This window comes from Camelus ferus, chromosome 10, assembly GCF_009834535.1.
Source record: "Camelus ferus isolate YT-003-E chromosome 10, BCGSAC_Cfer_1.0, whole genome shotgun sequence".
Classification (NCBI taxonomy): Eukaryota; Metazoa; Chordata; class Mammalia; order Artiodactyla; family Camelidae; genus Camelus; species Camelus ferus.
The window spans coordinates 14,258,959-14,276,072 of NC_045705.1; the positions used below are offsets into that span (position 1 = coordinate 14,258,959).

Sequence of the window (17,114 nt, forward strand, 5' to 3'; positions counted from 1 at the left end):
TTTGAAGTAGCAGTCATGTTTTTTCCAGATTGGTCAATAGAGACAAACAGTCCAGCTTATTAATCATTAATGAGACAAAAAAATGTGAATTTGGATAATATATGTTTGACTTTGTCACAGGTGAAAAAGGATGTCATCTCTGAGTCTTATCTAAGTCATATGGGGAGGATGGTTCTCGGCAGTAAGGAATTTCCTAGAACATAAGTGTTTGGAGGCAATTTCTTAATCATTGATAATTTTCAGAAGCACAGCGCTCAGAGCTCAGTTCAACATTATCAGTAGAAAATGCTTCACTACTGCTACAGTAGTAGTGCTAGACAACATTTATGCAAAGATTTCAATCTTATGGTGAGACATACATAAATAATATACAGTTAATATAAGTTGAAACTTTGAAGACAGGTTGAGAATAGAGAAGAAAGTAGCTTGATATGGAGGTTTTGTATTTTAAAATAAAAAATGGTGAGACTCTGTTGAGTATGATGGTTTCTGAGAGTCTTGGCTCCCAAAAGGAAGAATTGAATATATGATTACTTGGGAGACTTATTTTAATTTCAGTTTCATTTAATTTATGCAAATGAAAACAGATAAAAACATAGTTAAGTATTTTCAAGAAATTCTCCTTAGTTGCTTATTAATCAAACACAAGACATAAAAGATGAAAGAGACAAAATCCGAGCAAAGGAAACCAAAGGAAAATAAAGATAGTTTCAAGCCAGAAGGCAGATGGTCTTGACCTTGACATAGCCAGAGGGGCCTCTGGTATTTTGAACTATAAGTTGATCCAAATAGAACTTTAAGTTTACAAAGTCTGATTTGAAAGCAGTGCATTAAATGGGTTGGAGAGGCAAAAAAAAAAAAAAAAAAAAAAAAAAAATCAGTTAATATAGTGCTAATAAATTTTAGATAATGAGGACCTGAACTAGGACAGTAGGATTGGGTAGTTGCAACTAAAAGTGTTCAAATATTCAGAGTTGGAGAAGAGTTGGAATTCAGTTGAGCAACTGATTGCCTTTGAGAGCTAAAGAAAATAATTAGTTAAATAATAACCCCCAAACTTCCATCTTTAGTAAAGTTGGACACATTTGTTGTTAAATAATTTTGAAGCCAATGGAAAAACTGGAAAAAATGTCCAAAAAAATCCCTTTAAAGGCATTGGAGAACCACTAATGCTCAAGTTAGCCAGTCCCTAAGAAATGAAGTGCAGGAGGTTAACCCAGCAACTGGCATTATGTAATATATCATTTGCAAATATGATCATAACCATTCTTCTCCCCTACATACATGTCATTTACAAAATGACTTTCAAGCTTTTCCCATCAAGAAGTGAAATGTATTTTTCTGCCTCTTGAATCTGGACTGGACTTGTGACTTGCTTTGTGAGCAATACAGTATGGCAGATGTGATATCTTGCAATTTCATGATTAAACCTGGAAAAAAATACTCCTTTACCTCTGCTAATTCTCTTAGAACCCTGACCAGCTAAAATAAGAGCAAGCCCAGGCTAGCTTTCTGGATGAAGAGAGACATATGGGCCTCTTGCCTTCAGTGGCATGTTGGCATCACATCAATCACAGTGCAGAGCTGTTTGGTTGACCAGGAAATAATCACAGAAACACAAGTAAACAAGTTCAGCCATGAAGAGAACTGCCAACATGAGAAAACACCTTAAATGTCCAGTGGTAAAATATATGGCAGCACAGGCATAATGGATTGTAGTATGTGTGTATGTGGATAGAACTCTAAGGCAAACAAGCCAGTTGTAAAACATGACTGCATGTCATTTTTTTTTTGTTTTATGTTATAGGAAAAAAAGGCATGTATTGGAAAATAAATATGCATGCATTTGTAAATGTAAGAAAATCTGATAAGATGCTAACCTATGCTTCTGTTAAGGTAGGTTACTTCTACAGAGTAACCTGTTTTCCCCTTTCGAGCCTTGAATGATTGAATCTAGAGTGGTTCTATAGATGAAAAAATGCTCAGTATCACTAATTATCAGAGAAATGCAAATCAAAACTGCAATGAGGTATCACCTCATACCAGTCAGAATGGCCATCATTCAGAAGTCCACAAATGACAAATGCTGGAGAGGCTGTGGAGAAAGGGAACCCTCCTACACTGCTGGTGGGAATGCAGTTTGGTGCAGCTACTGTGGAAAACAGTATGGAGATTCCTCAAAAGACTAGGAATAGATTTACCATATGACTCAGGAATCCCGCTCCTGGGCATGCATCAGGATGACACCTGCACCCCAATGTTCATAGCAGCACTATTTACAATAGCCAAGACATGGAAACAGCCTAAATGTCCAGCAACAGATGACTGGGTAAAGAAGATGTGGTATATTTATATAATGGAATACTATTCAGCCATAACAACTGACAACATAACGCCATTTGCAGCAACATGGATGTTACTGGAGAATATCATTCTAAGTGAAGTAAGCCAGAAAGACAAAGAAAAATACCATAGGAGATCGCTCTAAAAACAAAAAACAAAAAAAACATAAATACAAAACAGAAACAGACTCATAGACATAGAATACAAACTTGTGGTTGCCAAGGGGGCGGGGGATGGGAAGGGACAGACTAGGATTTCAAAATGTAGAATAGATAAACAGATTATACTGTATAGCACAGGGAAATATATACAAGATCTTGTGGTAGCTCACGGTGAAAAAAATGTGACAATGAATATATATATGTTCACGTATAACTGAAAAATTGTGCTCTACACTGAAATTTGACACAACATTGTAAAATGACTATAACACAATAAAAAATGTTTAAAAAAAGTATAATGGTGCTATTTTTTTTCTAAAAAATTGTATCCTCATGGTTCTCAATGTATGTGCCAGAAATAAAGGAATTTAAATTGGTTCTCCTTTCCTCCCAAAGTTATTTGAAGGCCAAATATGATAATGGAATTAAAGATTGATTATAAATAATGATAAAGGAAATGCTATTCATAATTTTATTTAATGGCAAATAATAAATGGAAAATACATCTAGTACTGAAAACTTTGATATGCAGCAGTGATGGAAGAAGTAGCATACAACAAGTTCTGTGACAGTCACAGTGAACATTTAGCTATAACAAACTCCTAGCCAATCAGTATGTTCTTACAGTATAATGGCAAAGACGTTGGACACTGAAGATACCACTTCCTTAACATTTTCTTGAAAGTTACTATTCCTATGACTTAATTTTTTCAACTGTAAAATGAGCTTAATACTAGTGCTGTTTAATCTTAGTGCTTATCTCAGTGTTGTTTTGAAGATTAGATAAGTGAATATATGTATGACCATCTTACATCAGCCTAAAAGTTAAAAGTTACCTTTTATTTGGCGGGAGGACTTGAGCTGGGATGACAGCCCATCACATGGCTCTGAGGGACTGCTCCGAAGAGGTAGGGGAGGAGCTAGGATAGATAGGAGCTTTACAACAAAGACCAGGTAGTTGGAACAATAAAAGATTGCTTGTTATCTAAAGAAAACCAGGCATCTCAAGTTAAAGAATTTAGTGCTTTTCTATGTATGGGAGGAAGCAAACATTTGGGCTCACTGAATTCATTCCTTTGACAAGCAACTAGCTATCTAGGGCCGGTATCCTGTCCTGATTCTGAGTCCGCTCAGAGGGCACCATTGTGAGTGGCTCCCGAGGCTGGGCTGCAGGCCCATCCCCACTAGCGGGTGGCGGCAGCCGCTGATGACTTGGTTTCAGCATTCTTTGTTTACTGATATGTTTGCAGTATTTTCACTCACATTGCGGTATTTTCGTTCACACATGTAATACATTGTCAATGTGTATTATCTAACACTGTGATTTATTATGGTCACCTAAGGTAATTTTGGAGATGTGTTTATTGTCAAACGTTCAGGAGAAAAAAGTAGGTCATGAAGTAAAGTTGTATAATTAGAAGTAAACGACAATGTGCTTTGCTTTTCATTAACTGACTTGACATTAGTGAGACTGCAAGGAAACCTAGGGCATTAATACGTGTCTGGTTACTGACTGGTTACTCTTCATCAGTGAAAATCTCAAGGCCAGAGAGAAATATTGAGGTTCTTGCAAAGTGGAACATTCCAATTTCCTTCTAACAAGAAGAATGTGAAGAGTACTAGAAACCTGCATTTAAAAAATGAGAAAAGGCAAAGAATTGTAATAGAAACCTATTAAAGATGGCCTGCATCTGTAATAGGATGGACCCAGTTCCTTTATAATTTGCAGAAAGGCTGTGAATTCATCAAATTTCTCATTAAAACTTTTATATGTTTTAAAAATTAATTACCTACTATGGGTTCAAAGATTTACACAGATTGCTCACTCTGTAACACATAATGATCTGGGTGAGGTGAATGTAGTAGCATTGCATCTTACAGATAAAGAAACTAAGGATGAGAAAGTTTGAGCCTTTTTCTCACAAGTTTAAAATTGAACTTGTCCACCAGCTTTCATTAAAAAACTGTTCATACTATGAATTGTCTCTCAAAGGAGGGCTGTTTTCTAAACCAGAGACATGGCAACATTAATAACTAACTCTTTTCCCTGTAACACACACATACAAAGTAATTGTTTAAAATTATATGTTACTGATTTGATTTTGTATGTTTTGCTAAAATCAGTCCAAGCTTCCCTGTCTCCACTGCTTCTAATCTAATTTAGGACACCACAGTCTTTTCCCTGGAATATTGCAGTGGTAACTTCCTTAACAGACTCCTTTACTCCAGGGAGTGCCTTCCAATGCATTCCCCAGTCCTTAGCCAGGGAAATCTCCCCCGAAACATAAAGCTGACCATGCCAGTCCCTGCTTAAAACCCTTCAGTTACTCCCCCTTGTTTTCAAAACAATGCCCACATTCCTAACCATCATTTAAGAGTCTGGCACTTTCGCTCATGCTTTCCACATCCTAATTTCAGCAGCAAATTTCTCAACCCCCATTTACTATTCCAAACCTTTTGACATTTATGCACTTTTTAAATTCAGTAGACTTATTTTCATTAGTATTTACACCTGCTTTCCTCTCTCATATACCTAATTTCTACTTATCTTTTCAAAGTGCATATTATATATTTTATATTACTTTTACCAGGAAGTCTTCCCTGGATTAGCAACTCTAATGTCTAATTGCCTGTATGTCCCAATTAATCATTTTTAAGCTTCCCCTATTCAGGTATAGTTCTAGGCTGTACTGGAAATATATGTTTCCATGTCTACATTCTTCCCTTGCACGTACATATTTGCCTTAACATACACAAACATATTCACACACACATACACACAGACTACTTGTTCATTTATTCCTTAAAAGGATCTTAAGGTAGTAACTTACATTTTCTGAGCCAAATTCTTTTATGTTGGAAAAATTAAAATTACAGTACCTTATAGTCTTGCAAAGACCATACAAGAAAAATGAAAAAATATGTGTGTATGTATGTATGTATGTATATATATATACATATATATATGTATATATATTGTGTGTGTGTGTATATATATGATACTGAGATAAATAAAACTTCCATGGTAATAGTTAACAAATTTGTTCAAATTTCACTTTAATTACTCTATTTATGGACTGATTTTTAAGAGTTATTTTGCTTCTTCCAATACTTTTTAATGGCAATAATGATTCTTAGATACATTTGGAAAGAGGTGATTTTTCAATGTATTTCCTTGCCTATAACCAGGGTGAAGCAAGGCCCCTCCATTCTGTTTTGGTTCAGCCTCCAAATTTGTCCCCCTACTGTCAGACCCTGTCTCCATCTCTAAGATACATTGGTTCAAGTCATATCTCTTGATGGAAAACTTCAAGGAGCTTAGAAAACAGTGTGGAACACCACAGAAAATATCTAGTTTCCAAGAGGTGTCTGATAAACTGCTCTAGAAACTCTCGATAGCCTGAGTAGTCGTCAATGCAAAATGAAATCTTTTTTATAAAACTAGCTTTTCAACGTTCCTTTTTTAGACAAAATAATAAAAACAAAGCATCCTAGTAATTAAGGTCTCAAGTCATCTAGATTTTGCTGAAGATGCAAGGGTTTGTGATTATGGCCGAAGTGGTTGGAGCCAAGTGGAAGCGTTTGGGGGGCTCTCATGCCTTTTCTTTCTGTGTTAGACAGGACTATGAAGAGCTAGAGAAGCAGCTGAAAGAAGTCTTTAAGGAGCGAAGCACCATCCTCCGTCGGCTGACAAAGACATCAAGAGAACTTGACGGAATTAAATTCAACCTTCAGGTGAGATGAACGCTAAATTTCTCAGCAACAAGGGATAAGGAGTCACCTGGTTTGTCTTGGCAGATTAACATGTAAAGACTTCAGCATTTTCTTAACCAGTTTTGAACATATTTTGGGGCTTGAACATGGGAGTTATTATTTATTATTATATGAGCTTTGAAGAGAAATGTCATTTGAAATGCAGTCTGGGAATCTGTGGTTTGCAAATTCAGGAATGAGAAAATTGTGCTTGGCAAAGCCATCAATTTCTCATAGTTTCTAAGGTAAATTTGACCCCAGTGTTTTTTATATTACAAAATGGTGAAAAGTAATTATGACCAAGAGTTAAATGAATATAGACATGATCTCTAGAAGAGAACTTTAATTTCCACAAAAGATAGTTCTGAAAACTCTTTAATAAACCTCATTACTAAAATGAGTAAATGCCTTAGAAGGGAGAATGTCATCTGTGAAAATGTATTAGCACTCAGCGAAGTCTCAGTCGAAAACCAAAGACAAGATCTATATCTGATAAAAAAGTTTTTGAAATATCTGAGAATATATTTTAATATTTGCCTTTAACATTGTATTTATTGACTACTTACTGTATACTAAAAGCTTTGCATGTATTATAGGATTTAACTCTCATAGTACATCAATGAGGGTGGGTACTATAAACGTGACTTTTCTTGTTACACGTGAGGAGTCATGCTTGAATGTCACAAAGGAAGCCGGAGTCTAAATGCAGGCAGTCTGACTCCAGAGTGATAGTTATTGCACTGAACCATGTTTCTGAACCACGTGTAGTCACCATTTTCCTTGGCTTTTTATTCCTATGATGAAGATGATGATGTCGGTAACCACTACAGTTTATTGAACATGGTCCCCTGTGTTAGGTACTCTTTCTCCAATGATTATTTAATATTCAAGTTATAATTATGCTACAATTATTATTAGTCTTATTTTATAAGTGAGAAAACAGAGTTAGAAAAAGGTTAGGAAACTAAGAACACAGATAGTTAGGAGGCAGATCTGTTAGTTTGAGCCCAACGCCCAAGTTCTTGTTCCAGAAGTTGTGTTACATCTTGAGAGCATAAAAATAGTGGGGAAAAAAAAATCACTCACACTCCAGTAGGATGCAGTGACAAGTAACAGGCTGTAACAGTGCAGGAATAACAGTTCTCCGACGGAAATATGCACAAAGCTTTCGGGAAGCACTGACTAGGATGAAAATGGAGACATCTTGATTTCCATTGGAATCTGATGCTAGAACTGCACCTTATCATTAAGTAGAAATTCACAAGTTTTATGAGACTGCAAAGAATATTTAAGACACTTGCACCTTTTCGGAGGCATGGAACCCCTGGCACATTGAGAATTTTTCAAGCATATGGTGAAATAAATGCTCATGAGTGGTCAGTATTTATGGTGTTTCCAGGCCACTCAGTCTCTCTATACTAGTAGCCTAAGTTAAGACATCTAATTTCATTCTAGGAAATTACTTGGAAGAAATATAAAATTTTGTAGAGTCACCTTTTTGAAAGGGTAACAATACTATCACTAAATGTAATTGCAATTTTAAAAATACCTTTAATTTATTTTGTGCCAGCCATTGTGCAAGGTGGATTTTTAAAATTGTTTTATCTTATTAAATCCCCTTAACAATCTCTTCACAAAATTAAGGTAATATTTTACTCATTGTAAAATGAGGAAATAAGACTCAGATAAGCCACCGGAATCTCCCAAAGTCATACATCTAATAAATGGTGATTCCAGGTTTCAAACTTATAGTAAATAACTGTATTGCCCATGATACTTTTTTTTTCCAATGGGGCTTCCTGAAGACATGAGATTTGAAAGTCTTGTTCATCTCTGTAAACATAGCACATGGCATGGTAATATAGCTCAATCAATAAACAGCAAATGATCATTTAGTAGATATATCAATCTTTGGAATTCTTAAAGCCATCAAAATTATTTTCCAAGATGTACACCTCCCTTCTCTGGACATTACTGGGGAAAAAATAATGAAGAACTCTCCTACTCTTTTAATTGGGTACACTTTGCAGACCCCCATCTGCATTCCTACCCTTTTCACCTTTTCATTTCTTCATCTCATATGTGTGTGTGTTTTTAACTTCTTGAGGACAGGCTGTGCCCTTTTAATCTTGGTTTTGTTCAGAATGTCCAGATTATAGCAGATGGTCAATGAATAAGCATATTTTTATTGTACTTTTCACCACATGCTTTCCCATATCTATTATCCCCTTTGAGTTTTCCAGTCAACAGCTAATGTGGACTCTTCAAAATTCTCATGCCTGTTTATCAGGTAAGGAAGTCAAAGGGGAGATTATGCCCCCAGTCATAGGGCCATGATGCACTTTGAACTATAAGTCCATGACTGGCGATTTCCCCCCAATTCTGCTATTTTTGTCTTTTATGTCAAGTTACTTTTCCCCCCAAAGAAAACAGAGCACTTTTTATCGGCTGCTTTCTAATAATGACATCAGTTAGTCATTTTAGGGAAGCGGCATCAATTACGAAGTTCACCCTATGACATCTGTATCAGAACACTTAACTTACTGTATGAATATTGTTTCCAGCATTAGGTTGAAAAATTGCTGAAGGTAGACACCATGCCTTTGTTGTTAAATGATGTTAAGTGTTTGTCATTCTTCTTACTGTCAATCCCTTACCCATCATAGCTGCTCCTTCTACAAACAATATGATTGCCTGTTTCAAATTTTGATATCAAGAAGGGTAGGTTACCCTATTAAACAGTTTACTGGGTATAAATAATAAAGTTCCTAGAAAAGCCTTAATGGAATAGGCTCTAATGAGAAAAGCTCAGTGGCCTTTTCTGTTTCAATTCATGTTCTATTAATGCTGAATTTGCCAGAGTAAATAAGCACTAATGACTAGGTGATTTTTTTCCCCTTAATACACTATCTGTACAGAACAGTTACAATTTTAAATGACCCTAGTTTTTCTGTGTGTTCTAATGCATTGCTCATACATAACAGACAAGACTAAACAGGTGCCTGCCGTTTGACTGCCTTGATCTTGAATGTATTATTACTTAGCTTATTTAGGGAGTTCTCTTATGTCCCCTTGGGTCTGTAGAAACTATGCCAGAACAGTTTAACATGCCTGCAGAGAACCCAGTAGGACTTCAGATGAAGAGCAGAAGATATATTTTATACTCATTTATAGAGACCTAGATACTGGGAGAATACTTTCTCCTCCACTAAACCTCTAACGGCTGAAACTCAGGTGATTCCCTTTCACTCACTGTGCAGCACTGGGACTAGTTAGTGTCATAAATTGTGCATCCTGAGAGCCATGGGGACCACTCTGGCCTCATTTGCACATTCTTATTTCAGGGATAAGTGCAGCCACACCTTATGCCAAAGACACAAAAGTAGAGTGAACCTCAATTTATGACCCAAATAAGGCCTCCTTTTCCCACTTTTCTTATCAGACTTTGAAAAATGATGAGAAATCTGCCAAAACTGAAGTTCAGAGGCTTCTGGAAATAAGTCAGAAACAAAGGTAAGTATGTGTTTTCCTTTTATTTTCTCAGCTCTTTTTTTCCCCTCATAGTTACTCTATTCAGAGACTTCACAAGACTAGGTTTCTTCTAAATGCATTTATTTATTTATATTCTTATTAAACTTGAATGTATGAGAATCTTGTTCAAATGCAGATTCTTATACAATAAATGTAGGGTAGCACTTGACATACTGCATTTCTAACAAGTTTCCTGGTGATGAATGATGCTGATACTTGTCTGTAGATCTCGATTTAACTGTTAAGGAACTGGGGTTCTTTTCTCTATTATCTTGGTAAGATGGACCAACATAAGTCTGTCCATCAATAGGCAGATCCAATAACATCGACCTCAGGGTTCTATTTTTAATAGTTATCAAAACTTGATAACTTTAATAGTTATCAAAACGTGATAATGGTGGGGATGGCAAGGGATGGGGTAATCTTATTAACAATATAGTAGAATTAGAGCAGTGTTATTAGTGTTGGCTTGTTTTTGAAGGAACTGAATTAGGGGCTAGATTTCTATGCAATATTAAAAAGCTATATGACTTGAAATTGTTTCTCAAAGAAAAAAAATGCCAAGGCATTTTTAAGGTAGAAACAAGCCAACATTTGTTATTTTTTTATACATTTACTAGAGGCTCTGCTAGATGCTATATATTTATATATATGTGTATATATATATATGTGAATTTCTTGTTTCAACACCACAATTACCTGAGAGAGATTTTTATCCCCATTTAGTAAAGAGGAAATTGTTGCTCAAAATGCTTACGTGAATTTCTGAGAGTTGTGTTAATTGGAATTTGCTCTGCTGTGTCTTACCTATAGCTATTCCCCTTCAAGTTAGTATACCGATCCATGCAAGAAGCTGTTACAAAGGTTGACAGGTGCTACACTATGTAGTCCCTTCTCACCATCTTGTATCTTCTCCACTGTCCTTGCACCTTGACCCAGAAATCGTATGTCATTGAGTCAATGACATGTTAAAAATATCAACTCAAGTATCTTCTATTGACTCTTTCTATTATTTAAATAAAATTACTATTTCTAGAACATGAAATTCTCTCCAAAGTCCGATATTCAAAGGAGCTCATATAAAATATACGTCTAAGCATGTTTCCCAAAGTGCATCATTTTAAATTATTTTATTGGTTTGAAATAAGCCACCTCTTAAAAACACCTATGTTCAATATCACACAAGTATCTGTGGTTCACTGAGTTAGTGTTGGAGAATTATAAACATTTTCAATAGAAATAGCTAGTCTAAACAGACCAAGAGTCGTCGAAAATCATTGCTTTTGTTGATTCTTCCATGTTGGGAAAGGGTAGAAACAAAAACATAAAAAGGGAAATGACATGTGTAACACCAGTGAGAGGGTTGCAGTGACTTAAGAAGACAGGGTGAGTCAGGGTAGATCAGAAAATAAAGTTGTGTGCGTAGACTGCGACCACTCTTAAAGGCTGGCCCAGAGTGGACTTCAGCATAAGCAACAGAGAACCCATTTTAGGTAGCTCTATAAAGGAATAATATATTTAAAGAAGTATTTTAGAGCAGTTGTTCTGACAACATTGTTCAAGGTAGGAAGGAGATATAGACCAGGTTGAGGAAAGATGACCTAGAGGACAGAGAGATCTCATCAATGAGGAAAGAGCAATGAAGTCAGCCTTTCTTCATTGCAGGAGAAACCCAGATGAAGAGACAGACTTAGGCACGATGTGGTTAAGGAAAAGCCTAATTCTTTTGTTTGCTGATGTTTTCTTAAATTATCTATGGCTGTTTCTACATGACACATGAATTATCCAGGCAAACCAGGAAAAATGTGGTTAGAGTTACTAAGAATTTCAGGTCATCATCTATCCATTTGGTAAGGTGTACAAATGACTAGATGATGAACCGAGTCTTTCAATGCATGAGTTAGATGGGGCAGATATTTTAGTATTGAGATTTCAAAATTCTATCCAAAATTATAAAATGTGTTTAAAACGCATGACTTGTATAATGTACACACCTACAGTCAGAATGGAAAATTTAATAAATCTGAACAATAGGTGAATTCTCAAAAGGATATGACATTTGATATATTAGTTTTTGCCATTTACTTACAGATATATGAAAATCTTGGTTATCTGAATGTGAAGGAGGCTGTGTATCTCATTTCCAAAATAAGAGAGATTAATAAACAGTAAAAGAGAAAAAAAATCACCTTAGAATATAAAAAAATTATTAACTGATTGCAAATTTAGAAGTATCATCAGAGTCTGAAAGAGTATAATGTATTGCAGATGTCACTTAGCTATACACCTAGTTCTCAGTAACCCCTTGTCCCCTGGGATCCTTGCCACCTGGCATTTACCTGGAGAAGTGGTCCCTAGAAATCATGCTTCTTTTATGTGACTCTGAAACCACTGGCCACAGTTAATTAGCTCAGAGTTGGCCACCAAAATAAAACTGAATCAATTAGAATGTCCCTTTTGGAACTGTAACCAAGAGGCAACTAATAAATCTCTCTGTCTAGCTGGAACCAGACTGTGAATAAGTAACTCAGAGCATATGGGGTGGCCATAAATAACCAGGTAGAGAGAGCAGAGAGTTTCACCAAGGGATACAGAGAAGGGAGTGTGTGTGAGTGTGTGTGTGTACATGTGCACACATGCTTTTGCATGAGAGAGAAATCTGTGTTGACTCTTGATTGCTAGATTTTCAGAAATATTTAGACAGCCGAGATAATATTCGTAAAAGAGTCCTCCAAGCCATATTATGTGAAGAGTGAGAGTATGTAACCACAAGTGGAGACTCTTGGGATAGAGTACCTTGACGTTTCGAAAAGCTGTGTTGATAATAAAAAGGAATGAGACATTTTATTCTCAACAGTGGTTGGTGGGTGGAGATGCTGTTTTGGACTCCGGGTACTAATGGATTTTACCATATCGAGTTCTCTGAAAATGAACAGAATGCCTGGGATGACAGCAAGTTCTTTACCTGTGATGTTATGACAATACAAGCTGGTAACCACTCAGAAAGATAACTCCCTGTAGGGGGATTTGGGTGAGGTATTTTTATGTATATAATTTGGGATGGAAGATGTGTGAAACAGCTGCCTTTTAAAATCCCCTGTAACCCTGAACTTCTGTGCTGAAATGGACTCAGCATCTGAGAACCTATCACAACCTACCTGTCACTGGGGCCAACAGTTCTTCAGAATTCAAGCTTCAGTTCAGTGCCAAATAGGGCCCCAGAGCAGCTCTCAATAGTTTGTGCAAATCACAGTTGGTGGAGGGAGCCGGTCCATAAGCAAGTCAGTGGTCCTTTCTCAATGGAGTGGAACTTAACAAGTCTACAGGAGTCTGGGGCCACCTAAAGCATGAGATCAGTGAGCGTGTGCAGAAATAAGCCTGAAAGGCGGAAGAGGAGATGGAGAGATTCAGAAGTTTCAAAAGGCCCACTTTACCATTATGTCTGATAGCTTTCCCTGCCATGAAAATATGCAGAATCCTCTGCCTTCTCCAGTTTTGAACAGCCTTTGCAGTTTATTTTTTGTCTTACTCCTTATTGCCTATAGATGTCAGTATGTGGGCATTTTTGAATATATATTATATATATATATATATATAGAATATATATATATGCACACACATACTCATTTAAATGTTTATAAAATACATTTTATAATTTAATTTAAAAATATCTGTATCACTTTAAAAATAAAAATTTTAAATCCAGAAATAGTAAATGTTATAAGATTTTATCATAATTTTTTTTTAGTTGGGAAATATAATAATCTGACTGCATTTTTATTCAGTACTTGTTGAAGATTTGAGTGTTAGGGATAGTATGCAGATCCTTCCTTTCTGTCTCTCTCTTTGAATAGAGCTAGTGTAATGGCTGTAGAATTTGAGCACGTAGGCTCCAGAACACAATTTCACCACCTCTCTGTGCATCAGTTTCCTGTCTGCAAATCAATATTGTAGTTCATTTGAAGTGTATAGAGTGCTTGGTAAACTGCAAGTCTACAATATACACAGACTTATATTATATTATATTATATTATATTATATTATATTATATTACACTATATCGTGCTATAAATGTCCTTTGTGGAAAATATCAAAAGCAATAATGGAAGTCCAGATTTTAAGTATCATATATCAAACAGTTCTGATAAGTGAAACCTGTTTGAGGCAGTAATGGAAGCTGAGACTTAAAATTCACTTTAAACAAAAGCAGGTTAATGTTTTCCCCAAACAAGTATAAAACATCTAAGAAGCAAAGTGACTGTAATTATTTTATAACTTGTTCCTTTTATATACTTTGCTTTGAAAACAAAATCCAAATTGACTCCAGAAATCATATAGACTCTCATGGGTGTTCCTGAAATTGAAACTGGGACCTAAAGGTTTCTGTGGTAAGACATCTGGGAGCATCATTGAGTCCTTTTGGATGAAAGAGCAGCTCGTGGTTGTGCAGGATGTGGTGGCCAAACAATGAACATAAGGACCCTGAGTGGTGCCTAAGAGTTGTGATAATGGTCTCATCTGTATTAAATGATTATTTTCCAGGCATCTGCTAAGCATTTTGCCTACATTGTATCTTCTAAACCTCATACAAACATATGAGGAAAGTTCTATCATTGTGCCCATTTTATAGATAAAGAAAATGAGTCTAAGAGCACACTCTCCTATCCCCTAGTCTCTCTATTGTGGTTACACACCAAGAAAATATTTTTGTCCTGGAAATTGTCTTTTGGCACTAGATGGAAATTTTAAATTAGTTTGTGTGCCGGTAAAACTAGAAAAGGTTTCTGTTTGATTTTTGCTGTTGTTTTGAAGGAGTTCATTTCTCTAGTCATACTTAACATACACACTCACTCATACCCTGTTATCTGATGTCTGAACTTTTTGAAGTGATAGCTTAGGTGATAAAATGAAGGCACAGGAAGATAATGAAATTTGCCATAGTTGAGCAAATCCTAAACCTTTCAGAGGAATGCATATTTATGAAAAGAGTTATATTTTTAATAAGTGAGACAGGGCCCATATGTCCCAGTGAGCTTGAGACACATGTGTATATACACGCAGACATGATTTCTTTTATTAACCCCAATAAATAAGTCTTTTTTCTCTTTGTTTTTTACAAAAAGTCTCAGGCCTTATACAGGATGTCTAAAACACAATGCTTTGGAACTAGTCAATTAGGAACATCCAAGGGAATGATAATTTTCTCCTATCAGCAAGTCTATGGTAAATTTCTTTTTAAAACAGCATGTTCACACCCTGGCACGCTGTCACTAACATTAGCTTTCCAACTCTAATTATTATATTGATTTGATTTAATGCATTATGCAGCTCACAGATGATTCTCACAGTGAGATTCTTATAAGACACAATAGCAAGGCAATTTCCTTTAAACACAACTTGCTTTTAGAGCTTGCATGGGAGAGAAAACTTTTTATTACCAGAATCCTGAGAGCTACATCTTGCATGCTTAACTGTGTCTCTATGCATTCTAGTTATCTGTTTCCTAAATGTATATAAATAGCAAAACTTCCTTTCATGGTATACATAGGAAATAACAGAATTATATTATGTCTTTCTTTTGCTCTTTATTTTCTATTAAACAAGAGAACAAATGAAGTCTCTCCAGGAGGCCCTGGAAAATCAACTTAAAGAGACATCTGAGAAAGCAGAAAAACAACAGGCTACTGTAAGTGTGTTTCTTTTTTGTGTCCTTTGCTTTGGGGCAGGAGAATTGTTAACTTTTTTCCTTCAAAATCACTATGGAACAAACACACCTGTGACAAATAAAGATGAAACAAATAAAACACAGTAACCAAGATTATAAAAATACTTGGTCAGCATTCACTCAAAAAATATATTTTTGTTGTGTTTGATTCTTTATTTTTATTATTGAAGTATAGCCAGTTACAGTGTATCAATTTCTGGTATATAGCCCAATGTCTCAGTCATGCATATAGATGCATGTATTTATTTTCATATTCTTTTTGATTAAAGGTTATTAAAAGATACTGAATATAGTTCCCTGGCTATACAGAAGACATTTTTTAATCTGTTTTTATATATAATGGCTAATATTTGCCAATCTCAAACTCCCAAATTTATCCCTTCCCACTCCCTTTCCCTCAGTAACCACAAGATTGTTTACTATGTCTGTGAGTGTGCTTCTGTTTTGTAGATGAGTTCATTAGTGTCCCGCCTCCCCCCTTTTTTTTTTTTATATTCCACATGAGTGATAGCATATGGTATTTTTCTTTCTCTTTCTGGCTTACTTCACTTAGAAGGACAATCTCCAGGTTCATCTATGTTGCTGCAAATGGCACTCTTCTTTTTACAGTGGAGTAGTATTGCATTGTATAAATATACCACCTCTTCTTTATCCAGTCATCTGTTGATGGACATTTAGGTTGCTTCCATGTCTTGGCTATTGTATATAGTGCTGCTATGAACATTGGGATGCATGTATCTTTGCGAATTAGAGTTCCCTCTGGATATATACCCAGAAGTGGGATTGCTGTGTCATATGGTAAGTCTATTTTTAGTTTTTAGAGGAATCTCCATACTGTTTTCCATAATGACTGCACCAAACTACGTTCCCACCAGCAGAGTAGGAGGGTTCCCTTTTCTCCACACCCTTTCCAGCATTTATTGTTTGTGGACTTTTGAATGATGGCCATTCTGACTGGTGTGAGGTGATACCTCATTGCTATTTTGGTTTGCGTTTCTCTAATAACTAGCAATATTGAGCATTTTGTTCATGTGCCTGTTAGCCATTTGTATGTCTTCACTGGAGAATTGCTTGTTTAGGTCTTCTTTCCATTTGTGGATTGGGTTGTTTTGCTGTTGTTGTGGTTGTTATATTGTATGAGTTGTTTATGTATTCTGGAAATTAAACCTTTGTCAGCTGCATCATTTGCAAATATTTTCTCCCATTCTCTAGGTTGTCATTTTGTTTTACTTATGGTTTCCTTTGCTGTGCAAAAGTTTAATTAGGTCCCATTTGTTTATTTTGGCTTTTATTTCTATTGCCTGGGTAGACTGCCCTAGGAGAACATTGCTAAGATTTATGTCAGAGAATGTTTTGCTTATGTTTTCTCCTAGAAGGTTTATCGTGTCTTGTCTTATATTTAAGTCTTTAAGCCTAAAACTGTGTTGACTAGAAGTGGTGAGAGTGAGCACCCCTGCCTTGTTCCACATCTTACTGGGGAGGCTTTCATTTTTTCACCATTGAGTATTGTGCTGCTGTGGGTTCATCATAAACAGCTTTTATTTTGTTGAGATATGTTCCCTCTATAACCACTTTGGTAAGAGTTTTTTTTTTTTTTTTAT

At 35.8% G+C, this 17,114-nt stretch overlaps 1 protein-coding gene across 4 annotated transcripts in view; it reads left to right on the forward strand.

Annotated features, from left to right (window-relative positions):
- Positions 1 to 17,114, forward strand: part of LUZP2 (leucine zipper protein 2) — a 423,667-nt gene that overhangs the window by 223,439 nt on the left and 183,114 nt on the right. For 3 of the 4 annotated variants that reach the window (XM_032488380.1, XM_032488378.1, XM_032488379.1), the window contains exons 2-4: positions 6,122 to 6,239; positions 9,700 to 9,770; positions 15,393 to 15,474. In XM_032488380.1, the coding sequence (XP_032344271.1) occupies positions 15,400 to 15,474 (75 nt within the window). In that variant the 5' untranslated portion in view covers positions 6,122 to 6,239; positions 9,700 to 9,770; positions 15,393 to 15,399. The remainder of the gene's footprint in view (positions 1 to 6,121; positions 6,240 to 9,699; positions 9,771 to 15,392; positions 15,475 to 17,114) is intronic. The other variant, XM_014568114.2, reaches the window with a different exon arrangement.